Source organism: Ornithorhynchus anatinus, chromosome 20, assembly GCF_004115215.2.
Source record: "Ornithorhynchus anatinus isolate Pmale09 chromosome 20, mOrnAna1.pri.v4, whole genome shotgun sequence".
Taxonomy (NCBI): Eukaryota; Metazoa; Chordata; class Mammalia; order Monotremata; family Ornithorhynchidae; genus Ornithorhynchus; species Ornithorhynchus anatinus.
Window position 1 is genome coordinate 3,416,749 of NC_041747.1, and position 27,997 is coordinate 3,444,745.

General features: G+C 54.8%; 2 protein-coding genes and 1 long non-coding RNA gene across 8 annotated transcripts in view; 2 read left to right on the forward strand and 1 right to left on the reverse strand.

Moving 5' to 3' along the window:
* LOC100079641 (WD repeat-containing protein on Y chromosome-like) overlaps positions 1–3,231 on the forward strand; it is a 29,864-nt gene extending 26,633 nt beyond the window's left edge. The window contains exons 28-29 of one of the 3 annotated variants that reach the window (XM_029047747.1): positions 1,802–1,893; positions 2,681–3,231. In XM_029047747.1, coding sequence (XP_028903580.1) covers positions 1,802–1,893; positions 2,681–2,834 — 246 coding nt within the window. In that variant the 3' untranslated portion in view covers positions 2,835–3,231. Of the gene's footprint in view, positions 1–639; positions 728–1,801; positions 1,894–2,680 lie in introns of those variants that run through there. The other 2 variants (XM_039914969.1, XM_039914970.1) reach the window with 2 other exon arrangements.
* A 409-nt stretch (positions 3,232–3,640) lies between these two features.
* Positions 3,641–24,411, reverse strand: HSPH1 (heat shock protein family H (Hsp110) member 1). 4 transcript variants are annotated; one of them, XM_007668505.3, is made up of 19 exons: positions 24,307–24,411; positions 22,923–22,942; positions 20,111–20,168; positions 17,921–18,061; positions 16,408–16,530; positions 15,717–15,816; positions 13,603–13,736; positions 12,728–12,972; positions 11,966–12,194; positions 11,274–11,380; positions 10,878–11,011; positions 10,195–10,403; positions 8,247–8,378; positions 6,648–6,785; positions 6,317–6,442; positions 5,402–5,509; positions 5,178–5,297; positions 4,721–4,882; positions 3,641–4,383 (listed from the first exon to the last, which is right to left on the reverse strand). In XM_007668505.3, exons 1-19 carry the CDS (start codon positions 24,409–24,411, stop codon positions 4,177–4,179), a joined length of 2,598 nt encoding a protein of 865 aa, XP_007666695.2. In that variant the 3' UTR covers positions 3,641–4,176. The 4 variants fall into 4 exon arrangements, with proteins under 4 accessions (XP_007666695.2, XP_007666694.2, XP_007666693.2 ...); XM_007668504.3 differs by lacking the exons at positions 22,923–22,942; positions 24,307–24,411 and adding exons at positions 20,713–20,874; positions 24,056–24,142; XM_007668503.4 differs by lacking the exons at positions 22,923–22,942; positions 24,307–24,411 and adding an exon at positions 24,056–24,256.
* On the forward strand, positions 19,004–27,114 carry LOC120639048. Its single transcript, XR_005661195.1, has 3 exons — positions 19,004–19,372; positions 26,776–26,898; positions 27,001–27,114. It is a non-coding gene; the product is annotated as an uncharacterized LOC120639048 (long non-coding RNA).
* The last annotated feature ends 883 nt before the right edge of the window (positions 27,115–27,997 follow it).

Genomic DNA, 27,997 nt, shown 5'->3' on the forward strand with positions numbered 1-27,997 from the left:
CCTGAACAAAGCTGAGGATTCTGAAACGTCGCCTTTGGGTATGTGAGGAAGAGAAATATTCCACTCCGATTCCCTGGCCGACCAAACCTAGAGAATTGTACGGTATCTCTGATGTCTAGTGGTCCGTGTGGGACGGTGCAAGGGAGAGGCAGCACGGCGGGTGGGTGTGAGAGTGTGGGGAGGAGGGTGGGTTTGTTTTGGGGGTAGCGGGACTGGTCTTATCCAGGCCCCGGCAGGGAGCCCGGATCTTCCGGAGTCTATGCCCTCTCCTGTTGCCGGCCAACCGAACTCCCTCGCCGCCTCGGGTCCCGGGGCCCCTGTATCTTCCTTCTAAGAACGGGAGAGGGGGAGAGCAGGGTCGGCGGTATTGATGGAGTGCTCACTACTGTACCCTGGAGCAGGGGAGACAGACAGTAAAATTAAGGGAGAGGAGGAAGAGGGGAAAGGGGACGGGACTGTGAGGTAGTTAGTGTTTAATAGAGCGTGTAAGATAAGGGCCAAACGGTTTCAGGAGGTTGTACGTCCCGCTGAACTTTGGTGTAGAAGACCTGAGGTGGCGGGGGGGAGATGTACATATCTATAAATTATATATTACAAATGTATATATGAATTTATATTCATGTCCGTCTCCCCCTTTAGACCGCAGGGTCCTCGGGGATAGGAAACGAAGCTACCAGCTCTGTTGTATTGTACCGTCCCAAGCGTTTAGAACAGTGCTCTACGCGCAGTAAGTACCATTGGTTGGTTGACTGATGAGAGAGAGGGCAATCAGGGAAGGCCTCCGAGGAGATGGGATCTGAGAAGGACTTTGAAAATGGAAAAGACAGATAACTTTAATGCCTCCCTCGGGTACGGCGCGGTGGGGAGGGGGAGGCTGACCGTCTCGTCCTGGAGCAGTGGGTGGGCAGGGAAGCGGTGCTGCCTCTCGCAGAGGGGATGGGGTGCTTAACAAATCCGTGGCTCAGTGGAAAGAGCCCGGGCTTGGGAGTCAGAGGTCATGGCTTCGAATCCCGGCTCCGCCACCGGTCAGCTGTGTGACTCTGGGCAAGTCACTTCTCTGTGCTTCAGTGACCTCATCTGTAAAATGGGGATTAAGCGTGAGCCTCACCTGGGACAACCCGATTACCCTGTATCTACCCCAGCGCTTAGAACAGTGCTCAGCACATAGTAAGCGCTTAACAAATACCAACATATTATTATTATAAATACCATCATGATGATGGAGGACTGGCCCCAGGACCACGGCAGGCAGAGCCCACCTGTTCCCGAGGAGGAGGAGGAGGAGAAGAAATGTCGAGCCGGTGCCTTCTCTCTCTGAAAGAGAAGCTCTTTCTCACAGCTCTTTATCTCTCTGCCGACCTCTCGCCCACATCCTAGCTCTGCCTGCAACATCCTCCCCCCTCAGATCAGGCAGATAATTGCTCTGCCCCACTTCAAAATCTTACTGAAGGCATGTCTCCACCGATAAGCCCTCCTCTCTCCTCCCACTCCCTTCCGAGCCGCTCGCTCTTGTTCCTGCGTTCATCCTCCCTCCCATCCCCCCAGCACATATGTATATATCTGTAATTTATTTTATATTAACATCTGCCTCCCCCTCTAGACGGTGAGTTCGCTGTGGGTAGGAATGCATCTGTGTTATACTTTCCCAAGCGCTGAGTACGGTGCTTTGCACACAGTAAAGCGCTCAATAAATACGATTGAATTGAACTGCGAGAAGGAACCACCTAAAGGGGGGCAGGATCCTATTGCGGTCGATAGTTCAAATTTTTTTTTACCCCGTTTTTGTTTTTCTTTTCCCCAGGCTGAAAGGGGCTGTGACCCCACCTTCCCTGAAGAGCCCCTCACCGATGCTGAATCCAGAAGAGACAAGAGTCAAGAGGTGCAGGGGAGAAGGTACCGTAGGCTAAGATCTGTCTTACATCTAAAGCCAGGGCTTTGTTGGGAAGATGGTGTTAGGACCCCGAAACGGTACTTCTGTCCCCCAAGAATGGGTTTATTGGGGGGGCGGAGCAGAGGCATTGGCGTGGTCTGGGTGAGGCCCAGGTTGCCAAACTCCGGCCGTGGCTCGTGGTCTCGATGGCTCCGGACCGTCAGGGCGGGAGAAGGAGCGTTTGTCACCGGTCCTCTGTCGGGGCCCAGCGGAGGGCAGCCAGGATGACGTGGTTTAGACATTCCGTCTTTTCTCTGTGACGCCGCACCACAGATGAACCCAAAATGGCAGGCCCGGGCTGAGGCCCCCGGGGCTGCCCCGCGCAGCGGGGAAGCTGAGCGAGTTGGTGAGAGTAGGAACGCTGCTGTGTCAGCCAGAGGAGGGACATCCACAGGTAGATAACGGGAAGGCACGGAGAGGACCTGGGCTGAAAGGCGACCGGATCCCGGAGGGGAGGGCGAAGGGACGCAGAGAGAGGACCATCGGGCGGACAGAAGCCGACAGCCCCGACCAGCCAGCGCTGCTCATCTTCTACCAAGTCGGGGACGAGTATAGAAATTGGGCCAGGCCCGGGCCGCCGGCGGAGCGGGCACGAGGGCTGTCGGTCACACCCGGCCACCCCCAACGGTCCCTGGCCCTTCTGTGCCAAGCAGGGGGAGATGTGTTTCCTCAACTGTTCATCTGGCCCGAAGCCTAGGCCGGGGGCTCGGCTGCCGCTAGCTGTCTCACCCGTCCCTCCTCCTCTTCTAGGTGGCGGCACGCAAGGGCCCTGAATTCTTCCAGCCATCTTTACCCCCAGGAAGCCCGGGCTCACCGCCCCCTCCCGTGCTATGAGGTTGCCCCGGTGCCAGGCCTGGGCCAAAGGCCAGACTTGTCTGTCATTGGTACCGATTTTTTTTTTTGACTGTCGCGAAGGAAGGGGCGGGGAGCGGCCCCACGGGGTGGACCAGATGGCCTCTCGCTACTTGGTTCGGGGCGGAAGCTGTGAACTGGGTCTCTGATCTTGGGTGACATTTCTTCCCTGGAGGTTCCGCAGGTGTAGCTTTCCCTCAATCTGACCAAGGCACAGAGACAAGAATCACCCCCCCCCCCCCTTAGGGGCCGGGCTCTCTTACTAAATGGCGGCAGAGGTAGCGCCCTGCATTCCTCGCCCCAGCCCTGTCCCTTTCAAGCAGTGATCTCGCCCCCTCCTTTAGTGGCCTGTTTTCTTCCTTGTGAAAGAGATAAGTGCTTCTCCCTTCCCTGGGATGGAGCTCGAGGTGTGAGTAAAGCTTTGAAAATAAAGAGGCTGTGAAGAGGCACAGGTGTCTTGGATTTCGAGACCTTCGTGGTGATGGTTCACGGGGTGGTAATTTAAGCACTCTGCGTCAAACCCTGTACCAGGCGGGAAGGAGGTGAAGCCCGCCTCCGCCCCACGAGAGCCGTTGTCCTGCCCCGGCAACGAGCCAGAACTCCCATTTAGAAATTACACCATTAGATGAACTTTATTATTAAAGCTCATTAAAGGTTCCACAATACCGAGCACAACAGGATCAACGTTTCCTCCATTTTTAAGTTGCCACATGACAATGTACTGTTTAGCAAGAGATAAAATTTTAAGTTTTGTTCTGCATGCTAACACATTTCATCATCTTTTGTTTTCCCCCAACTAAATTTGAATAATGAAAGCAGAAAGTCAACCACCCCCCGGCCCCGCCCCCCCCCCCCGCCCCGCCCCCCCCCCGGCCCCCCCTTAGAATCTATTTTGGAAAGCCCTTGAGAGTTCAGATTTTACCATTTTACACACTCACACGTACACACACATCCACGTGCTGAAATGGGAGGGCAAAATGCAAGAAAACGACCTTGGCAGAAACAAATGCTTAAACATCTCAATCCCAGCCCTCTTGAGTGAGCAGTACATTAATTTCTTCAGAGACAAATTCAGTTTCATCCTCAGTGATGCAAAGGGTTAATACTGCACAGAAGCTTAGTATGAATTCACAATTCCACAGGAATCTGAAAGTTACCAAGGCAATTTTCCTTTAGGATCATCGTGACCACAGACTTCGGCTTTTCTTTTTTTCCATATAGTACAGAGAGGTCTCACCGTTCTTTTAAAAAAAAGAAAAAAAAGAAAAATACAAATAGTCCCAAATGTGGTTCAGAGAGCCGCCGCCTCTGGCAAGAATGTCGTCTTCATCGCTGGGAAGCCCCTGCCTGCCCCCCACCTCCCCGCCACCCCACCCGGACCCCCGCTTAGCCCCCTAGTCCAGGTCCATGCCGACGTCCGGGTTCTTGTCCCCGGGGTGACAGTCGCCGTTCTGCTGTGGCACGTCCGCATCGGGTTGGGCTTTGCCGGCCACGTCCCCATTCTGATCCGGGACGGGGCCGTTTGGAGGCTTGTCCTGCTTGGGCGATTCAACTTTGGGTTTGGGCTGGGTGACGATGGGCTCACACACGCTGCTCAGTTCCTGAGAAAGGGAGGGAGAGAGAGGGAGAGAACCGCACAGGTGAGGCCGCAGGCGAGGAGAGGCCGTCCGGGGTCAGGGTTGGTGAACTGATGGCGTCCTGTTCCCGCCCTGGGTCCCCATAGCCCACTACCCCGTTCCCTTGACTTTCCCACTCCCAGGATGGAAGGCCAGGACCCAACACCCCCGTTCTGGCGTAGGGTTGGGCAAAGACGGAGCGGACAGAAAAGGGCAGCCCCGGGGAGAGACGGATAGATGCGGGAACCCGGGACTGAGGTGCCCCAAGCTGACGCTCGTCGTTCCCCGGCAGAAGCCGGTTCGATACTCCTCCTTCGCTCACCTTCACTTTGGCTTTTATTTCACTTGCGCGGACAACTGGATCCTGAGCGAGGCTTTGCTTGGCTTGGGCGTTCAGAGCGTTATTCATCCACTCCATCATTTCGTTGACGGATTTCTCCACCTTCTTCATTTCCGTTGCGTCGACGTGGATGTACTTCTCATCCTGAAGGGAGGAAGGAGCGGGATTACTGGGAGCCATCGGGGTCCACTGGGAAAGGAGCTGAGCCAAAGCCCGCGACATCGTGAAGACCCAGGAGTTAGTGAGTGGGAACAGCCCGGGGGCTCCCTCTCCGAAGCGTGACCATGACCACTGAACCCTGCTACACCAGGCCTCGCTCTACTCTCCTCCGAAGCCGGGTGGGATGAACGCTTTGAAATGGAGGTAAATCGCACTTGAAAAGTGAACTTCTTCTTGTTCCTTTCCCTTCCTTCCTCCCCTCTCTTTGCCGGGACTGTACCTTGTTCCTGTAGTCCCCAGCTATCTTGGCATAATGCTGCAGTCTCTGCCCCAATTCTTCAAACGCCCGGGGCCGTTCCTCGGCTTCTTGACATCGGATCTTAATGGGGGTACCCAGTTTCTGAAAGAGAGAGAGAGAGAGAGAGAGGACGGTCCTAAGGGTTCCACGCTTTCTGAAAGCTTCTGAAGAAGTTCTGACGTTAAAAAAGACGGCCCCGGCCCTACCGTCAGTTCATCCAGTTTGTCTACGTAGGCCTGTTTGGCCTGGTCTTCTCCCTCCTCGTACAGCCAGTCTTCGGTTTCTGTCAGGAGCCTCAAAAAGCTCTGCAGATCCTACGAGTCAAAGGTTTCTCAGGCTTAGAGGTCATGCTCACCCCCAACCCCTCCGCCTGCCAGACCCTTTTATGGAGGAGAGCAGTCGGTCCTGAGAGCACTCGGGAAGCAGCGTGGCTCAGTGGAAAAGAGCCTGGGCTTCGGAGTCAGAGGTCATGGGTTCGACTCCCGGCTCTGCCACTTGTCAGCTGCGTGACTGTAGGCAAGTCACTTCACTTCTCTGGGCCTCAGTTACCTCATCTGTAAAAGGGGGATTAACTGTGAGCCTCACGTGGGACAACCTGATGACCCTGTATCTACCCCGGCGCTTAGAACGGTGCTCTGCGCATAGTAAGCGCTTAACAAATACCAACTCGGGGACGGGGGGAGCTCAGAACGGGACTCTGGACCTGAGACCGCTGAGGCAACGGCCTGGAGGCAGGCGGCAATCAGTCTGGATGGACGGAGGGAAGGAGGAAGCTGGAATGTGACCTGGGACTAACCTCTCCCATCTCCCCGGTTCCGAAAAGTCTTCTTGGGCAAAACAGGTAACTGGGAATAAGCCAAACCCTGACTGCGATTCCCAGCCCTTCCCATTCCTTTATGTCACAGTTCCAAAATGACCGGGCACCACCAATTTAAGCTCCAATACACTGACGCAAACTACGAGAAAGGAAACGGATCCTGTCCTCCCCCACCCCGTCCTCTCCCTGGGCACACGCCTCTCTGGAACGTCCGAACTGCTCGCCCTCTCGCTCTTGGGGGCGGGGCCCTCACGCAGACCGCTCCGTGTCGTTCCCAACACGGCGGAGCGAGCCCGGGCCTCACCTGCTCCCCCACGAACTTCTCATACGGCCCAGACAGCTTGTCCCGGAACTCGTACACGTACTCCTCCACGGCATTTTTGGCGTCGTTCCTCTCCTTCTCCAGCTTGTCCTGCATGATCATCTTGCCCTAGATGGGGCGGGGAGAGGTCGGGCAGCTGGCATTTTGCTGCCCATCCATTCCCACCACTGGGGGAAGAAAACTGAAGACTAAGCTCCTTATGGGCAAGGGATGCATCTGATATACTGCGCTCTCCCGAGTACAGTGCTCTGCGCACAGTAAACCCTCAATAAATACAGTCGACCGACCGACGTAAAGATGCCAGGGAGCCTACCTCCGTCTCAATGTACAAGTTGAGAAGGTCTCTGCCCAGCTGCCAGACCAAGTTTGCTTCGACGGGCAGTTCCACGTTCACCACCTTCATCTTGGGTTTTTTGGCTTCTGGAGGCTGGTCGCTTTTCTTCTCGTTTCCCTAGGAGAGCGGAGCAGAAAGGAGAAAAGTCTTGAGCGCCTCTTTTGAAAGCCGCCCTTTTCCAAAGGCTTTGGTGGGAATGACACCGAGTCATCTTGCAAGTGTCCGCTCATTCCAAATGCGACTCCTACCGGTTCGAAAGGCTTCTGGGAGGGGATCCTACAGCCTCCGCCAGGAACGCTTAATATCAGAGTCAGAAGACACTCTCCCATCATGAACTCGACCTGCTGTCTATGCCTGTCCCTTCCTGCTCTATGAGTTCAGCAGGAAGGTCCCCACCCTGTATCTCAAAGACCATTCAGACACGAATGAATGATTGGCTCAGTAATCCCAGTCCCTTTGGCCTCGGAGACACTTATCTCCCGCCTCTTCTCTGTCGTCATCCCAGCCGTCCTCCGAATCCTTCCTGAGTTCTCCAATTAGCTCCGGAACCCAGGAGCGGACCTAAGGCTGAGGACGGCTGGTGGGGAGAGGGGAGAAAGAAATGCCCTCCTGGTTCCAACTTCTCCTGTCCACTTCATGACCACACTTGCTTTCCCCCAGACTAAAATGAAAGTTGCCAACTAAGGTTAGCGAATGCTTTCTAAGACCATCTGCTGTAGCACAAACGCGTCAGAACAACAATCTATGCACCCCCTAACTGGCCCAGGACCTGACTCTCCAGGCCCCCGGCCCCTCCTCCTGTCCACGCGTTAGCCGCTTCACCCGATGGAGCAAGGCCAGAGGCGGTGGGAGGGAGGTGGCCCATCAACTCCATCTCAATACTTGACCTCCTGGGGGAGAAGAAACCGTTTAAAGATCCCCGTGGGTTTCAGTGATCTGCCCTCTCCAGCCATTTAGGAGAAACAAAAGCAGCGACGGTCTCTACTAGTCCTTTCACCGTCCCCCAATCTCATCTAGCCACTCGTAATCCGTATTTCCCCCGAGAGGCCGCCACACTACAGTTTACCAAGAAAGAGTAGCCGTTAGAACCCCCTTGGGACTGCGTTCTCTCCTTCACCAGGAGACACCAAGCCGTAAGAGGGCCACACGCGCACCCTCACACGAAAACTCAGCGGCGACGCCGCTTCCCGACAAGAGCGGGGCGACCGGAAGGTCTGGAGCATCTGCCGGCCCGCTCGGCCTCAGCCCCGACGCGCCGGGCGAAACCGTCGCCCGCTTCCCGCCGCCAAGAAGCCCGACGTGGTGGGTCCTAAACCGCTGGGAAGGGCGGGGGCTCCCGGCCCGCCAGCTGGCATTCCTCCCCTCCGCGGGCGACATTCCCTCGCCCTGGAGGGAAGGCTTCTCGGGTGGCCCTTTGGGCAAGCTGAAGAGCAAAGATTCGGAATTCCCCTCCGAGGGGGAGACTACCCGAGAATAAAAGCAACGTGGGGATTCCTGCTGAGAGCCGCAGACTCCGCCCTCTGGGTCACTAGGGTGTTGTGATGGGATCGAATGGAATGAGCTTGAAGAGTCACTCACTTTGTCAGCATCTGGAATTTTGTGTTCTTCGGAGGGAGGTTCAGGTGGAGGGGGAGACTGTGGAGTTTGGTGGTCATCGGTTTGTACCTGGGGCTGTGTTCCAGCTTCACTGTTGTCTTGCTGGACATTTTTCTGAAAGGAAAGCCCAGGCACAAAGGATGTAGAAAGCCTGCGTACTTGTACGGATTAAAGAGTTAGCGGGCACTAGCGACAGAGTACTTAGTTTCTGAGATTCTTCTCCTGTAGGGGGAATGTGGTTACGCAAGTGGTACATAAAATACGTGAGTCTGGCGAGAAATGAGGTTAGAGAGCTACCACACCTAAGTGTTTCGGGAAGGATCGCTCACCCTGCTACAAACAGACGTTAGTGTAGTGACGCGGCGGGGGGAGGTGACGGCACCCGTCACAAGGAGACGCTTTCGACTGCCGGTCTCTGGGACCCCGGGCTACGAGGCCCACGGCTCCCCGACGACGGTATCTGTCAACTGCTTACCGTGTGCCCGACGCCGTACTACGCGCTGGGGTAGATACGAGAGTGACGGGTCAGACAGTCCCTGGGCTACGTGGGGCTCGGCTTAAGTCCGCCTAGGAAGGGGGACGGGTCTCGATCCCCATCTGGCAGATGAGGAAACGCCCAGAGGAGTTAAGTGACTTGCCCAAGGTCACACAGTAGACCCGTGGCAGAGCCAGGATTAGAACCCGGGGCTTCGGACTCCTACGGAGACGCTCTTTCCACTAGACCTCAATGCTTCCCCACGTACGCAGCGGCCCACAGGCGACACCGTGTCAGATGCCCAGCTCTGCAGCCCCGGGGGGGGGTGGTTCAGGCACAGGGGCAGCTTTGCCCCTGGGCACACAGGTTTCTGTGAGCAACCTGGGAGACCCCCGCCCCGGGACCGTGTCCACTGGGCCCCCACTCAGCCTGGACCCAGACCCCCCCCCCCCGAGCCCGGGCCGGCTTCTCCAAAGGACAGAAGGTCAGAGTACTCCCGTTACTCTTTGGTATCTGGAGGCAGAACCCTCCAAACTCATCTGGAAAAGAACATGGAAAGCCACCGGGGGTGAGGTTCTTTGGTCGGCGGTTTTGGGGATCAGGAGGCAGGGCAGTCGGCTCGACCTGCGCTAGTCTGGCTTTCTCTGCTCTTCGAGAGAAATCCAAGGGTGTCTCTGATCTCCTGGGACGCTTCAGAGCTCGGACCGGCAGGCGAGTCAGCGCCTCGAAATTGGACCATGTGGTATTTGGGTGGCGCGAGCCTCCCAAGCCTGGCTCGACCGGGGTGGGGGGAGGAAACAGGAGCGGGGGCGAGGGAAAAATACACCGTGCAATCCGACGGAGAGCAGTGGCGATTCCTGCAGCCACCCAGCCAAGGGAACTCGAATTAACTCTGGCAGCCTTGACCCAGGTACTCTCCCCGATACGCCTGGCCAGCAGCCACCGGGCCAGGCACGCCAACTGTAAACCCGGGACTAGGGAAAGCCGTGGCAACCGGACTCTTGCCGGGGGGACCGACTCTTCCATGGGACGCTTCTGGATAACGCCTGGCCCCATTTGAGGATTTCCTCCGCAGGCCTCCCATCGGGCAGGGAGGCAGCCGCAGCCCAGCACCCTGGTGCCCTCTCCCCACACCGGGAGTCACGAGGAAATCGTCTTTCCCTCAAGAGCCAACATTCACAGTTGCCTGGCCCCTCGCTCGTGGCCTAACCAAACCCAAATTTACTGGTCTGAGACTGGGAGAGGCCCAGGGATGGAATATTAGCTGAGCTTCGCAGTGACTGAAATGAAACAATCGGCATTCACTCCTTACGCTGTGAAGGGAGAAGCCACCCCCACCCGCCCACCGCCTGAGGTAAAGCGCTCTTCCTGTTGCTTACCTTCCTCCCCTCGACTTAAATAAATCTGCACAACCCTATGATTAAGTCAGTCAAGCCCCCACCGCCCCAAACTTACATCACTGTCCGAGTTTTCGGCTGGCCTGTGGTTCGGACAGTCCACGTCGCACTCGACAGAGGAGTCTTCGTTTTCCTCCGACTGAACCTTCTCTACCATAGACGCCGTAGAGACGGTGAAGATGCCGTGGGTGTTAACGCGCACTTTGACTTTCACCTTGGACTTCTCTCCATCTTTCTGGGCTGAAATATTCTGGACCACAAAGCGACCTGTTTATTTTAAAAAAAGATACAGCGGAGGGGAGGAGGTTGATTCATTAGTTGCATTCGAGAGATAGTGACACCACTCACAGTCATCTCTTTAGACTATAAGCTCCTCATGGTCAGGCATCGTGCTTTCCCAAGCGCTTAGGACAGGGCTCTGCCCACAGCAAGCGCTCAGTATCACGGATCGATCGAAAAGCACTACGAAACAGGCCAGAAAGTAGAGGACGATCCAAAACCTATCAAAAGAGCCCAATACATAAGTTTTCCTCCCTTTTGTTTCATTTTCAATCTACCCTCTCCCCTAACAACAGCTGGAGGTCCAGCTTCCCCAAGGCAGGGATCAAATCGGTCCTGAGGGATCACGTCGCTTCCGTTTCTGGTCCGTTGCCCCACTTAGCACAGAGCTCTACCCCCAGTAAATGCTCAAACAGCCCCGGTCCCGATCGGGCGAGCAAACGGCTCAATCTAGCCACTTACCGATTTTTGCCTCAGGGTAAGGAACACCTGCGGGGTCAGAGTAGAAGGCTTCTAGCTCAAACGGCCCCTTTCTATAGAAGGTAAGAACTTTGGAGAAAGGAGCTGCATGGTTCCGGCTAAACACCTCGTGAGCCCTATAGTTAGGGGGGAAAAAGAAGAAAAGGAGATGGGAGAAGTCAGAAACTCCGTTATACTAGACAAGGTCAACACTAGGGATTCGGAGAAGAGGACGGCAAGGTGTCAGGGAAAGGGGTGGATGTTTTCAACGACTGCTATTTATGCAGGTTATTTAAAACCAGGTTTTTTGGGGGGGGGGTTCTTCAGAGGTAAAGGCACCAAAAAGACAATGAGGAAGGGGAAGCTTGGCTTGCAAGTAGAATTTTCGGCTACACATACCCGTCGGTGTCTTCCGAATCGTTGCTCCAGACGAGAGAGATTGGGAAAGGGACGGCATCTGTGACCGAAAACTCTCTTACTTTAAAGGCTGGGGAAAGGATTGCACACTGCAAGAGAAGGAAATAAGTGTCTTTCCATGGGCCCCCCCCCCAAAAACTTGCAATGACTTGATCCTAACCAGCTTTAGAGACAAATTCAAGGTTCAAACGGGGTTAGAAAACCCTACTCTTTTCCAAAGCAGGCGGTTTTTTCCCCCAAGGTCCACAATGCTAGCTTTCCCTACAAAGTATGAAGGGGCAGGATACCACACAATGTGTAACCCCTAAAATGGGATTATTTGTTTCTGGATGCAGAGTCCCTCTAATTTGTAATACGAGAAAATAGGCGGATTTGAATTGGAGACTGCCCATTTGGTTTGTCTCCTTCTCGCAATCTGAGAAGTATTTACCATGAGCGGTACGCTTATTTAACCGATTACCTCCCGATTAGTCTCGCGACCTCCAGAATCCTAGGGGCACCAGCACGAAGTGATCACCGCTCCTCTAGACCGGTACTTCCTGTGCGGTATTTCCTTCGGCTGTTTCCGATCCTCTGCCCGGCAGCCCGAGACACCCACGCCACCTCCCCAGCTCCGGCCCATTCCCTTCTCACTGGGCTACGCAGGCAGCTTCCCCTCCGCCGGGCGTCCATACCTGAAGAGCACAACCTCTTGCGACGGCTTCGTCCGCGTTCAGCGTCGTGCTGACGTCTTTGCCAAAGAACCTGGCGATCTTCTCCTTGACCGCGGGGATTCTCGTGGTTCCTCCGACAATCTCCACCGCACTTACGTCTTCTACTCTCAGCTGGGTTTGTTCCATTAGGGTGTGGAGAGGAGCGTCTACCTTCTGAAGAAGATCGCCGCACAGTTCCTCAAACTGCGATCTGGCCGAGAAGAGAGGGAGGAATGAATGAAGGAATGCTTGAAAGAACGGTAAAATCCAGTGGACCGCGGTTTATTCGAGCAGCACCCAACTCAAAGCAACTGCCCTTCCCTCCTGGCCTCTAATAATACGGAAGTATCCGAGAAGTCACAACTTGACTGATTCCAAGTCCACGGTTTCCCAGGCCCTTGCAAGTCTGAATTAATGGGGCATCAATGAGTCACGGTTTCTGGGTTGTTTCAGAAGGAACGAGAAAGGATCCAGAGGTTGCATCTTGTTTCATACTCTGGACTGGAAAATCATGAGAGAGTGCAGGTTTTTCCCTTGTCAAGCTATTTTAAAGGAATCTCAGTGGTTTGGAGCGGGATCCACTCTGAAGAGACACGTTCTCGAGGCAGGTCTTCCAACAACTCCCTCCAAGGGGGGAAAAGGGCGACCCCGAACTCGGACCCTAGCCAGGATATGACGGCAGGCGCTCGTCACCCCTTGGGGGTTGCGCTTTTCCAGCGGGAACCTCCAGCAACGCTTGCTCACCTGTTCATTTTCCCAGAGACGTCGATGTCATTCATAAAGCACTCAATGTTCAGGGGCAGGTCCATGCTGTTAGAGCTCATCAGCTTCTTCAGTTTCTCGCACTCCTGGTAGAGGCGCAGGAGGGCTCGGATTTTTGACCTGGGATCCAGTTTGTACTTGGCTTGGATTTCGGCACAGAAGTAGTCGACCAGCTTCTCGTCGAAATCCCGGCCCCCCAAGAAAGGATCGAAGGCCGTACCCAGGACCTAAGGGGCGGGAGGGAAGGGGAAAGGGAGAAACCCCATCGGTCACATTCTCCGGAAGATATCCCGGATCCACCCTGCAAGCAGAGTGGCTTAGCGGACAGAGCCCAAGCCTGGGAATCGAAAGGACCTGGGTTCTAATCCCGCCTCCACCACGTCTGCCGTGTGACCTCGGGCAAGTCAGTTAACGTCTCTGGGCCTCAGTTACCTCATCTGGAAAATGGGGATTAAGAGTGCGAGCCCCATGTGGGATGGAGATTGAGTCCTACCTGATTAGCTTGCCTGTACCTCAGTGCTTACCAAGTACCATCATCATCACTGTCAACACCAAAACAACCTCCTTGAGCCACTCCCGCAGTGTTCTCATAAAACCCTTCGAAAAGGCCGTCCGGAAATCCTCCTCCTGCGCACGCCGCGGCTTCTGAAACGCGACCCCCGCTCACAGTAACGTGGGCAAGCGGGGTCTCCCCCGGCATCTTCTACCCCCCGCCCCCAGTTCCTACCTCCCGCGATAAACGTCACTTCAAGAACCTCTCCGTGAAGGATCCGGGCACCTGCCCTATTTTTACCCCACTCCGTGGAAGTCTCTAACTAAAAGAGTCATTCGTCATGCTTGACATCTGCTCCCTTTACCTTCAGTTTGCCTTTGTTAAAAGCACAGGCAGACACTTGGAAAGCAGAGTGTCCCATATCCACAAACACCACTATCCGGGGCTTCTCTTCTAGGGCTGGAAGGTCTTGTTTATAAATCCCATAATTCAAAGCAACTACGAGAAGAAACAGAAGTGAGTATCCCGCTCCCTTTCCCACACGGAGTAACGACATCGCTCCGAGAGGTCTGCAGGCTGAGGGGCTGGGGAATCGACCCACGGGACTGAGGGGAAATCACTTGCCCGTAATTTACCCCACACCCCCAACAAGGGCCATTTAATAATTATCGTATCTGTCACGTGCTCACTGGGTACCCGGCACTGTACTAGGCGCTGGGTTAGAAACGAGATGACCGGACTGGACACGGTTCCTGTCTCAGTGGGGCTCTGAGTAAGAGGGAATGGGACTCAATCTTCATTTTACGGATGAAGAAACCAAGGCACAGAGAAGTTAAGAGACTTGCCCAAGGTCACACAGCAGATAAGGGGCAGAGGCAGGATTAGAACCCGGGCCCTCCGGCAGGCTCGGGCGCTTTCAGCCATGCCATGCTGCTTCACTTGCATTTTATTTCCCTTTAAAAAAATGCAAAGGACCAATTCCTTCAACAGGATAAAGAAAAGAAAGAGGGCATAAACGTCCTTTGTAAGTAGACTGCAACTTTGCTCCATGGCTGATCAGTTGACTATGTAAAACATCTATTTTATATAATCTGCTTTGCTATCTTTTTTTTCCTACTCAAAAAATTGGAAAACATACTGGGGGGACGTAAATGTTTCCAGAGCCGTCTCTCTCTCTCTGCTGTGTTTCCCTTTAAGTGCAGCAATTTTCAAATGTTTGCTACCAATGCCTTCTAACCTTGTAAGTGGCCTTAACTTTTTTCCCCCACTTTACACTTTGAGTTTCTCCCCCAAAATTTTACAAAATTTCCTGCTTGAAATGGTGGGGAGATGGTTTGAGGGGAAAGAGAGTCTGGACCAGATACAGATGCAAACGTCCAAAGCCCTGCCATGGTGAGTAGTTGGGCGTATGTTGGGAGAAATTTAAGTTAACAGGGGCCAAAACTGAGTTTCACTCTAGTTTTCATTTTTTCTCAAGTAGCTGAGTGAAAGCCCAACACCATCACTGTATGTCGGCAACCAGAGCGATTCATTGGGAACCTTGCTAAACTTCAGATGTGTAGAGTCAATGAACCGTCCTTTAGATGGTAAACTCCTTGAAGACGGGCATGGTCAGCACAGTGCCCGGCCCTGCGGCCCAGTGGATAGCGCGCGGACCCGAGTTCTAATCCCAGCTCTGCCACTTGTCTGCTGGGTGACCTTGGGCAAGTCACTTTGCTTCTCTGTGCCTCGGTTACCTCCTCTCTAAAATGGGGATTATGATGGTGAGCCCTGTGTGGGACAGGGACTGTGTCCAACCTGATTAACTTTTATCTTCCCCAGCACTTAATAAAGAGTGCCCGGCACATAGTAAGGGCTTAACACCGTAAACTATAAAAACAACTAAAAAACACAGAATACTCAATACTTACGAAGGGAGTTCATATGTACATCCATCTACTTTGTTGACTTTTCTTTTCAAAAGCATCTATATATCCATGCTCTTACTTTTACCTATTATATATTTAGTAGCTGATGTCTGCGTACGTCTTTCCCGTCAGATTGTCAACGTTCAAGGTATCAGATGCATCCTTTACCTCTGATTGATGACAATCAGTTACAGCCCCCAAAACCAAACTCTAGATACTCCTTATTTCCCAAGGGCAAAACAAGATTTTCTATGGATTCCTTTGATTCCCCTGAAATAGATGGCTCAACGTTTTTCTTCCCCGGTACCTATGTAGTGTTTCAGTCTCATTTTCTTCTAACCATAACCTCTCTAGACCGCAAAACGGTCCCTGAAAAGGCTCCTGGCTTCCACATCCAGGCCACGTACCCCGCCACAGCCGGATATCAATTAGTTTTTAAACATTCCAAAATGCAAACGCTTACACCCTGACTGGCCCCAACTGATTTGCGTTTTAGCTTTAAGACGCCGCGCCTCACGCCGTCAAAGCCCCCGACGGCTTATTCCGACCAGAAATGACCCGCGGCCCTTACCCGCTGTCATGTCGTTCATTAGCCTTAGGCAGTTCAGGCCAACAATCTGAGCAGCATCCAGGACTGATCTCCTTTCCGCATCAGTGAAGAAGGAGGGAACCTAGAGAGTGTAAAAAAAAGTTGATAAAAAAGTTAGGCTTCTGCGTGCGTACACAGGCACGCGCGCGTAACAGAGCGCTTCAGGGTCACGGCTAAGATGGCCGCCCCGCACCCACCGTGTTAAGTGTTGCACTTTGGGGATTTTTTTTAAACTCGCTCAGCGTTACTCCGTGACAGAACCAGATTCTGGAGCTGGCCACACAGGGATAGAGGAATTAGGGAAAGTCTTCCGACCGCGTGAGCCTGCTGGGGAAGGAACGCCCTCCAGAGTGCTGGAGCGCTGTTTCCCCGGGTCCCCAAGGGAGAGCAGATGTTACGGCCGGGACGCTTCAAGTGCTTAGTACGGTGCTCTGCACAGTAAGCGCTCCATAAATACGATCAACTGACTGATTCCCGGGCATCAGAGATTCCCCGGACACGCTACTCCTAGCCATGCTGATGGGCAGGAGGCCCTGGGAATTTTCCACCCGTAGCTCCACCTCCAGCAAGACCAATCTTTCCACGGAGGACCGCTCAAGCCCGAGCCCGGCGACTGGACGATAAAAGGGAATCCCCGGGCCCTGCTGAATCTGCCGGCGACAGGCGAGCTTACGGAGATGACGCAGTCAGTCACTGGCTTCCTGAGGTTGTTCTCAGCAGTCTCCTTTAGTTTGGTCAACAGCATGGCCGTGATCTGCTCCACGCTGAAGAAATGCTCCTCATCCATGTACATTACCTGCACGGGAAGGAGAACCGTGACCGAATGCATCGCCCTGGCTCTAGGGAAACATCATTTCTCAAAGGTTTGGTTTGTCGGATTTCCTACCAAATCGGGAAATAAAAAAATGCCACTTTCTACGAAGAGCGTTTTTTCCCTTGAGAAAGAATAGGGCCTTCTCAAACAACTTAAGGCTGACGAAAACGCCCAACACCTAATGAAGAGAAATTAACACCCTCTGTGAATCAAGCGACTGAACTTGGAGATCGATGCGGCTGCAAGGTTCTTTGGTCAGTAGTGCTGCCATAGAAAATTGGATGGATCAGAGGTAGCAAATATGAATCTCCAAATATCTCATTCTCTCCCCAGAACGAGAAAAATTTGTTCCTGACTGCAGCAACAGAGTAAGACAATTGACCATTAAACAGAAGGCAGACGACAGAGGCTGACCCTTGGCAAATGCTCTTTTATCCTAGGCCATCGGTTTAGTCTGCCGATCCAGAAATTAAGGCCAAGAGTCCTCCCCCCACCCCCAGACACCCAGCTTCTTGAATTACTCATACAACCGCCTCGACTCTCCACTTCATATTGCCCTTTAGGATGGAATCTAGTCCCGTCTCCCCTGCCAAATTAATGCAACGTGAGCATTAACATCCAAGATTGAAAAAGAAAAAGGAAATCCAAGATTCTCACTACACTTCTCTCCCACAAAATGCAAGACTTGTTAAAAAAAAAAAAAAAAGTTACGGTTGTCTAAAAACTCAACGCCCCACTCGTCCCCCTCCCACCCCGTGAGGTCACCCGATGGCAAAGCGAGGAGGGGATTAATGGGCACAACTGGACTCCCAATGACCCCGACCGTCCCCCACCCCACACTGGGACAAGGGGAACGCTGGCCCCCGGCCCCGGGCCCTCCTTCCTCGGCTCGAAACAGTTCATCTTAAGACAACGCGCGACCAGGATTCCCGACAAAGTGGAAGGGCTCCATCATCGACCCAAATAGATCCGCTCGAGATGTCTAATGCGTAACGAGTTGGAATTCCAATTCGCCTGAGGCAGATGGAGTCACAGTGAAACGCTTCTCTTCAAAACGTGAAGGCCGGGTAAATCGATAAGCGAATCACGCAAGAGCCGTGCCATCAGCATTCCACGATTCGCCGGGCCAAAAGAATATACTCAAGGGCGGTTCCACCTGCCCGGGCCTCGTAGAAACCAGACGCCGCCCGCGCCTCAGTGAGTGGCAACTGACGGCTTGTCTGTGCAGAGACTGACCAGGCTCCAGGTTCAAATTCAGCCTGCTGGGAGTCAAGGCCGCCCACCGACCGGTTATCGAACCAAGTCGCTCGCTGCGAAAGGAAGCCGAAAGGCAGCACCCTCCGTCAGAGGGTAGACTCGGCGGTTCTGTTACCTTTATTCCGACGCCGCCATTCTTCATGGGAATCAAGTCAAAACTCAGCTTTTCCTTCTCCTTGTGAATGAAAGGGTCATTGAACGCACGGCCGTGGAATCTCTTGAAGTTCGACACCGTGTTGTTCGCGTGAGTGATTTGCTGCAAGATAAAAGTTAGGAAGAGTTCTTCACCGTCCTCTCGGATCCCACTCGGTCAGGGGCCGAAGCGGCCTCGGGTTTCGGTCAATCGACGGTATTTACTGAGTGCTTCTTGTGTGCGGAGCACTGTGCTGAGTGCCCAGTCTCTTCCCCAGGGTCCTCTGGCCACCCTCGTGCTCTGCGCCTCCTCCCACCTTCTTCCCCCGTTCCATTTTTTAAAGGATGTGTGCTGGCTCCATTACTTTTCTCTCCCAGGCGTCCACTGCAGCACTTTGCCCCTGAAGCAGGTACTCAATAAAACCGCGTGGGACTGGGAGTCAAGGGGCCAGGCTTCTGGCCCGAGTTCTGCCACTCGCCTGCTGCGTGTCCCCGGGCAAACTGCTTAATATCTTTGTGCCTCCGTTTCCTCATCTGTAAAATGGGGATGAAGACTGTGAGCCCCACGTGGGACGACCTGATTCCCCTGTGTCTACCCCAGCGCTTGGAACAGTGCTCTGCACACAGTAAGCCCTTAACAAATACCAACATTATTAATACTATGCACACATTAGGCCCTCAATAAATACCCCTGATAACATTTTAATCGGTCTATAATAAAACACAGGAGGACAGACATCAGAAAAGCAGTGAATCTCAAAGGAATTCACTCCAAAGGAAAGGTTGGGGGGGAAGGAGGCGTGCCAGAATGCTATTCCGATTCGGGGGGGGCGGGGGAAGATCCAACAGATCTTTCCTGTTCTAGACTGGAGGTACCCAGTTCTTCCTCGGTCACCGGGCATTTGGGGCAGAAGGTCGTTGGGGAAATCGGGCAGCGTTCTTCCGACAACAGGGCACTGACTGGATTCAGCGTGATGTGTTGCTGATATGCTCACGGGGGTGATGTCGGAAAAGGGGTCTGGAGTGGGGGGGGGGGGGTCCTTCAACAACAGAACCCCCCCATTAGAGGAGAACCCGCTGTGCCCGCTGGCCTACAGTGAGATTCCCAAGAAGCTTCCCACAGTTCCTGAATTAAAGGAAGGTTATCTGTGCTTTTAAAACGCTTCCGAAGACCCGTCTGAACAGAAAGCCATCAATTTACAGTACAGTGTCTTCTCCCCCGCAACACACCGAGAGGGGAAGAAGACAGAAAAGAGCTTCAAGGAAGGAAGGCACAAGCTGGCTTTTTTCCTGTGCGAAACTAGAAATTTTAATCGAAGATACGTTCCTCTCACGGCGAGACACAAAAATGCCTAATATTAAAATATTTCAGGGTGCACTTCCGGACCTGCTTACGGAACCTCGGAGAGAAGAACGCACCAGAAACAAGGGCTGGGTGAGTACCACAAATTTAAATTGAGACTAAACACATTTCTGATTTGGCTTTAAAAGAAAAAAAAAAAAAAGAGACAGCTTTTAATATAATGGTCTCTAAGCAACACCGTTAGCTCCCAGAGTTGGTCTTATAGGAGTCCAAATGAGAAGTTGGTTTTTGTTTTGTTTTTTTTTAAAGTAGCAAGTGCTAAAAAAAGATCTAAGGTCGGTTGTTTTTTGTTTTCTTTTTTTAAAACTCTGTCCTGGGTTAGAGACGGGTGAGATGAGAGCAGGGTATGATTGGGACCAGGGCAGAGTTAAGAAGGGGGGCATGTGTCCCTATCACCCATGTCAGGAAGCCACCTAAAATGGCGGTAACGCTATCATTCAAAAAACAGAACAAAAAAAAAAAAAACCCCAAATCCCACAAAACACCACAACACCTAAACAAGCAGATGGGTCCCGCTCTGAATCTCTCCCAATCTGAGACCTGAAATAATCAATGGGGCGAAATATCGATCCTCAAATCCCTCCCAGAATCCTGCCCACGATCAGAAAATACCAGTAACAGTCGTCACGGCATTCATTTGCCGGGCACAGGGTAGCGTGCCAGGCGCCGGGGCGATACCAGAGACGCCACGCCTCAAGTTCAGACCGAGATCCCGGTTGCTTCAGGCGGCCGGCACCTTCTCGCCCGAACGTTTCGCCGTCCCATCCGGACGCAGAACAGCCCAGGGGGTTTCTTCCGCAAGAGACGTACCTGGTTTTTAGCGGCCACGCCGATCGTGCGGTTTTTCGATCCAAAAGAAATCACCGATCTGAAGAGAACAGAGTAACCCTTACATCCGCGTCAGGGAGGGCCCTCCCGGGGCGGAGCGGCCCAGCCCGGACCCAGGCCTCACCGGCGACTGCCGGGCCCCGGTCAAGGAAGGTCTCGACCCCGAGGGTGATGGCGTTCAACAAGGGGCCTCCTCTCTCCTGGGGCTCTGGAACGAACCCCGTAGAAAATCCTCCGGTCACGCCCGCACGCTCTGACGAACCCGTGGCCTCGTTTCCCTCCCTTCACTGCACCCCTGTCGGATAGCCACAGGCCGCTTTTCTCCCCCCTTTCTAAAGCGCCACGATAAGCTTTGGAATTCACTTTTCTCGGGAGAAGAAGCGGTCCCGGCAGGGGGACGGAAACAGAGGCGACGGGCTATTTCTGTTGAGGGATGTAGATCGGTACTATTTACCTCATCTGTGAAACGGGGATTAAGACCGCGTGGGACAACCTGACGACCCCGTGTCTTACCCCAGCGCTTAGAACGGTGCTCGGCACATAGTAAGCGCTTAACAGATGCCAACGTTATTAGATAGTCTGACCTGCTGAATTGTAATCTTCCGGTGGGCGGGGACCGTGTCTTCGTCCGTACTCTCCCAGCGGCGGCTCGGTAAATACTACTCATCGACAGGCTCTCCGCCCTACTGAAATCTCTTCATCATCGTCCTCGTGGTATTTGTTAAGCCCTTACTATGTGCAGAGCACTGGGGGAGACAGAGGGGAATCAGGTTGTCCCACGTGGGGCTCACGGTCTTCATCCCCATTTCCCAGATGAGGTCGCCGAGGCCCGGAGAAGTGAAGCGACTCGCCCCCCAGTCGCACAGCTGCCGAAAAGGGGGATTAACCGTGAGCCTCACGTGGGACAACCCGATGACCCTGGATCTCCCCCAGCGCTTACCACGGTGCTCTGCACGTAGTAAGCGCTTGATATCAACATTATTAAGCGGCGGAGCCGGCATTCGAACCCACGTCCTCCGGCGCCGAAGCCCGGGCTCTTTCCACCGAGCCACGCGGCTTATCTGACGATCCCCTCAGAGAGCCGACCGCCCCCCGGCCCCGGATCCGGGCTGCTCCGACGGGCGCCGAGAAGGCTCCGGCGACAGCTCCGCGGATCCGACGGCTTTCCGCTGCCGCCCCCCCCTCCTCCGGGGCCCAGTGGCCCTGACCTTCGTTCCGTCCTATTTATTGAGCGCTTTCCGTGCGCAGAGCACCGTGCCGCTGGCAAAGTGCAAGCCAACAAGGGTCTGGCGGCGGGGGGGGGGGGGGGGGAAGGGGGACATTAATAATAATGTCGGTATTTGTTAAGCGCCGACTACGTGCGGAGCGCCGTTCTAAGCGCTGGGGGAGAGACAGGGTCATCAGGTCGGCCCCCCCCCCCCCCCCCGTGAGGCTCACGGTTGGTCCTCATTTTACAGATGAGGGAAGCGAGGCACAGAGAAGCGAAGCGACTCGCCCCCGGTCCCCCCGGCTGACGAGCGGCGGGGGCGGCATTTGAACTCATGACCTCTGACTCCCAAGCCCGGGCTCTTTCCACTGAGCCACGCTGCTTCTCCTAAGTTATAATACAAATAGATAAGACGACGGACGTGGATTTAAGTGCGGCAGGAGGGAGCGGGCCCGGGCAGGCCCGTTCATTCATTCAATAGCATTTATGGAGCGCTCACTCTGTGCAGAGCACTGTGCTAAGCGCTTGGGATGGGCAAATGGGCAACAGATAGAGACGGTCCCCGACACCCGACGGGCTTACGGTCTAAATCGGGGGAGACGGACGGACGGGGACAATACTCGAGGAGGGGTTTTTCCGCCCGGCAGCGAACTGGCTCAGGTTGCCCCGGTGGCGAGCGGGAAGGGCCAGTGACGAGGACACGGGGGCCAGCGGGCCGCAGCGACCCCAACCCACGCTCTCCGCGGGCCTCCGCTCCATCTGTCGATCGATAAGATGCACTGGGTCCTTACCGTGTGCCGAACACGGTACTAAAAAAAAAAAATCTATATATATATATATATATATAAATGGTGGTATTTGTTGAGCGCTTACTATGTGCCGAGCGCTGGGGGAGAGACAGGGTCATCAGGTGGTCCCACGTGGGGCTCACGGCCTTCACCCCCGTTTGACAGATGAGGTCACTGAGGCGCAGAGAAGTTCAGTGACTTGCCCCAAGTCACAGGGCTGGCGAGCGGCAGAGCCGGGATTCGAACCCGCCACCGGGCGCCCGGAAGAGCACGGCATAAGGCACGGGTTCTAACCCCGGCTCTGCCGCTCGGCAGCGGGGAGGCTCTGGGCAGATGCCTTCTCGGCGCCTCGGTTTCCTCATCTGTAAAATGGGGGTGCGGACCGCGAGCCCCACGCGGGACGACCCGACCACCTCGGGTCCGCCCCCAGCGCTTAGAACGGTCCTTGGCACGGAATAATAATAAAGTTGGTAGCTGTTAAGCGCTTACTACGTGCACTGTTCTGAGCGCTGGGGGACGGACAGGGACATCGGGTTGTCCCACACAGGAGGCGCTTAACAAATACCAGGGCATTTAATAATAATAATATTGATAACGTTGGTATTTGTTAAGCGCTCACTATGCGCCGAGCACCGTTCTAAGCGCTGGGGGAGACCCGGGGGAATCGGGTCGTCCCACGTGGGGCTCACGGTCTTCGTCCCCATTTGACAGACGAGGGAACTGAGGCGCAGGGAAGCGAAGCGACTCGCCCACGGTCACCCGGCTGCCCAGTGGCAGAGCTGGGATTCGAACCCGCGACCTCTGCCTCCAGAGCCCGGGCTCTTGCCGCTGAGCCCCGCTGCTTCTCAGCCCCCTCGGCCACGGCATTCATCGAAGACTCGCTGTGGGCAGAGCACTGTAGTAAGCGCCCGGGGGGAGTATTCATTCATTCGTATCTGCTGAGCGCTCACCGTGCGCGGAGCGTGGGCGAGCACGACACGACCCGGGAGACCCGTTCCCGGCTCAGGTCCTCCTCCTCCTCCTCCTCGCTGATGCTATTTACTGAGCGCTCACAGTTGGCCATACACTATGCTAAGCGCCTGGGCCAGTACAATTCTGCCCATTCATTCGGTCGTATTTATTAAGCGCTTACTGTGTGCGGAGCGCTGTAGTAAGCGCTTGACCCCCCTGCCCCCAATAATCTCAGAGCCCTCCTCCTCATCTTTGGACTGTACTGAGCACTCCCTGTGTGCAGAGCACTGTAGTGAGCGCTATGCTCCCTGCCCCCAATAATCTCAGAGCCTTCCTCCTCCTCCTCGGACTCCACTGAGCGCTCTCCGTGTGCGGGGCACCGTACTGGGCGCTCGATTCCCTGCCCACAAGAACCTTAGAGCCATCCTCCCCACCCAGGGACTTTCCTGAGCGCTCCCCGCGTGCGGGGCACTGTACTAGGCGCTCGATTCCCCGCCCCTAATAATCTCAGAACCCTCCTCTCCGCCCAGGGACCGTACCGAGCGCTCTCCGTGTGCGGGGCATTGTACTAGGCGCTCGATCCTTTGTCGCCAATAATCTTGGAGCCCTCCTCCTCATCCACGGACTGTACTGAGCGCCCCCCGTGGGCGGGGCACCGTACTAGGCGCTCGATTCCCTGCCCATAGTAATTTTAGAGCCCTCCTCCCCGCCCAGGGACTGTACTGGGCGCTCCCCGCGTGCGGGGCCCCGCACTAGGCGCTCGATCGCTCGTCCCCAATAATGTCAGAGCCCTCCTCCCCGCCCAGGGACTGTACTGGGCGCTCCCCGCGTGCGGGGCCCCGCACTAGGCGCTCGATCCCTCGCCCCCAATAATGTCAGAGCCCTCCTCCCCGCCCAGGGACTGTACTGGGCGCCCCCCGCGCGCGGGGCGCCGCACTAGGCGCTCGATCCCTCGCCCCCAGCAAGGTCCACGCCACTCACGGGGTGCAGCGGTCGCTGAACTCGTTGGCGATGGTCTCGATGCCCCCGGCCCGGGCCACCGCGATGTAGCAGCTCTGGGAGCCCACGTCCAGCCCCACCACGGCCATGGCTCACGGCTCCTCCTCCTCCTCCTCCGATCGATCGATCGATCGATAATCGATAATCCGTGCAGGCGGCGCGAGAGGCCCGGGCGGCTGGTCCGTCCGGCCGTGCCCGTCTGCCCCGAACTTTCCAGAATCTGCGGCATTTACTCCCCGGCTCCTCCATGTGCCGCTTCCGCTTCCGCCTTCTCGAGCCTTCTCGAAAGATTCCGGCCAATGGGCGGCCGCCCCGCCCGTGATGGACACCGTTGCCATGGCGCTTCTCGAAGGACGCCGGCCAATGGGCGACCGCCCCGCCCGTGATGGACACCGTTGCCATGGCGCTTCTCGAGGGATGCCGGCCAATGGGCGGCCTCCCCGCTCGTGATGGACAGCGTTGCCATGGCGCTTCTCGAAGGATTCCAACCAATGGACGGCCTCTCCGCCCGTGATGGACACCGTTGCCATGGCGCTTCTCGAGGGATGCCGGCCAATGGGCGGCCGCTCCGCCCGTGATGGACACCGTTGCCAAGGCGCTTCTCGAGGGATTCCGGCCAATGGGCGACCTCGCCACCCGTGATGGACACCGTTGCCACGGCCCGCCCCGAAGGATTCCAACCAATGGGCGGCCTCCCCACCCTTGATGGACACCGTTGCCACGGCCCGCCCCGAAGGATTCCAGCCAATGGGCGGACGCCCCGCTCGTGATGGACACCGTTGCCATGGCCGCCGGGAAGCCGTAGTCCCGGGAAGAGCGGTTTTCCTAATCCCAGGGCCTCCCGCAAGGAAGCGAAGGAAGCGCGGCCTCGGCCTGCCCTCACGCTGCTCCCGCAAAACCGCCCCAGCAGGGTCCCGCAGCCGCCGCACCTTCCCGCCCCCGGCAACGACGCTGGGGGGGGGGGGCGGCCGGGGTAATGGACCCCCTTCCCGCGGTGCATGGCGGGAGCCGAGCCGGCTCCCCGGGGCATGCTGGGAGTTGTAGTCCCCGCCTGGAGGCCCCTGAGGCGCCCCAGCAGGGCCTCCCTTTCCTAATAATCTCTTCTTAATCATAATAATGATGGTATTTGTTAAGCGCTGACTATGTGCAGAGCACTGTTCTAAGCGCTGGGGGAGAGACAGGGTCATCAGGTTGTCCCACCTGAGGCTCACAGTCCTCATCCCCATTTTACAGATGAGGGAACTGAGGCACAGAGATGTGAAGTAGTAATAATAATACTGTTGGTATTTGTTAAACGCTTCCTATGTGCAGAGCACTGTTCTAAGCGCTGGGGGGAGACCCGAGGCAATCAGGTTGCCCCTCCTGGGGCTCACAGCCTTCATCCCCATTTTACAGATGAGGTCGCCGAGGCCCAGAGAAGTGACCTGACCAAAAGCACCCAGCAGACAAGTGGGGGAGGCGGGATTGATAATGTTGGTATTTGTTAAGCACTTTCTAGGTGCAGAGCACTGTTCTAAGCGCTGGGGGAGAGACAGGGTCATCAGGTTGTCCCCCGTGGGGCTCACAGTTCATCCCCATTTTACAGATGAGGGAACTGAGGCCCAGAGAAGTGAAGCGACTCGCCCACAGTCACACAGCTGACAAGTGGCAGAGCGGGGATTCGAACCCATGACCTCTGACTCCCAAGCCCGGGCTCTTTCCACTGAGCCACGCTGCAGAACCCAGCTCCTTCTGGCTCCCAGGCCCGTGCTCTTCCCAGCGGTTAGAGCAGTGCTTGGCACATAGTAAGCGCTTAACAAATACCAGCATTATTATTATTATTATTATCATTTCCACTAAGCCACGCTGAACTCTGAGGTTTCGGGGGCCCCAAAGCCTCTTGCATTCAGTCGTATTTATTGAGCGCTTACTGTGTGCAGAACACTGTACTAAGCGCTTAAAATGATGGTATTTAAGTGCTTACTACGTGCCAAGCGCTGGGGTAGATAGCCCGGCTCCGCCGCTTGCCAACTGTGTGACTTTGGGCCCGTCACTTCACTTCTCTGTGCCTCGGTTCCCTCATCTGTAAAATGGGGATTAAAGCTGTGAGCCCCACGTGGGACAGCCTGATCACCTTGTTTCCCCCAGTGCTTTGCCCACAGTAAGCGCTTAACAAATACCACCATTTATTTATTTTTTTTACAAGATAAGGTTGCCCCACGTGGGACATCCCCATTTTACAGATGAGGGAACTGAGGCCCAGTGAAGTGACTTGCCCACAGTCACACAGGTGACAAGGGGCAGAGCCAGGATTCGAACCCACGACCTCCGACTCCCAAGCCCCGGGCTCTTTCCACCGAGCCACGCTGCTAGATCTGACATGGGGGACCAAATCAATGAAGCCAAGCTACACTTTATCCCTCCAGAGGCAGGAAGGATAAACGAAGCAGTGTGGCGCAGTGGAAAGAGCCTGGGCTTTGGAGTCAGGGCTCATGAGTTCGAATCCCAGCTCTGCTACTTGTCAGCTGTGTGACTGTGGGCAAGTCACTTCACTTCTCTGTGCCTCAGTTCCCTCATTCTGTAAAATGGGGATTAAGACTGTGAGCCCCGCGTGGGACAACCTGATTCCCCTGTGTTTACCCCAGCGCTTAGAACAGTGCTCTGCACCTAGTAAGCGCTTAACAAATACCAACATTAACATTGAAGCGGTTCCTTTTCTGCAGAAATGAGGGAATCTCACACTATTACCATCCAACACCCTCTTCTGAGTGATACCGATTCAAGACGCTGATTCTGGTCTCCAAATGAACACGTTTATACCTCGGGACAAGCCCATCCTGTAAAATGTAAGTTGTATTATTTTTTGCTTAGGGGGGAGTGGGCGGGACAAGGGGTTTCTCCACTCTTTTACCTTACCCGGTGTCAGCGTGATGTTTTTCTCTCTTAAGGTCATGATGAACTCGCAACAGGTGCTCAACAAATGCCAGGATAGGAGCGAACGCTAAGACCAGGAAAAGATAAGTGGAAGGAGAAGGATTTTTAGATCATTTTTCGATTTTTTAGGTTGGTCATGCGTTCACATCCCAGCTCTGTCAGCTGTGTGACTGTGGGCAAGTCACTTCTCTCCTCTTTGCCTCAGTTACCTCATCTGTAAAATGGGGATTAAGTGTGAGCCTCACATGGGACAACCTGATGACCCCGTATCTCCCCCAGCGCTTAGAACAGTGCTCTGCACCTAGTAAGCGCTTAACAAATACCAACATTATTATTATTCATTCATTCAATAGTATTTATTGAGCGCTTACTAGGTGCAGAGCACCGTACTGAGCGCTTGGAATGGACACATCGGTAACAGATAGAAACAGCCGCTGCCCTATTGAATGAATATTATTATTATAACCCATCCTCTCCCAGCCACGCTGAAACTACTCTTTAGAGACCTTCCATGATGCGCTTTTTTATCCCTTCCCCTTCTTGCCTAACTCATAAATCCTGGGACATTGTCTAGTTCAGAATAACGCTGCTCAGCAGCCTGCACGAGATGAATCAGGCTTCCCTGGTAAACCGCGTATTAAATGAGAAATCGAAGGCGGTGCTAGGCGTCGAGGATCACAGAACAGATCGTAGGGAGGTGGAACTAACTGAAGGACCTGAGAGAATAAGTTTGATTTGGGAAGGGAGGGATTAGATGAGAAGCAGCGTGGCTCAGTGGAAAGAGCCCGGGCTCAGGAGTCAGAGGTCATGGGTTCTAATCCCGGCTCTGCCCCCCCGTCCGCTGTGTGACTTTGGGCGAGTCACTTGGCTTCTCAGTGCCTCAGTTGCCTCATCTGTAAAATGGGGGTGAAGACTCACGTGGGACAACCCTGTATCTACCCCGGCGCTTAGAACGGTGCTCGGCACTTCACAAATACCGACACTGTTATAGAGGTAAACCAACTAGGCATC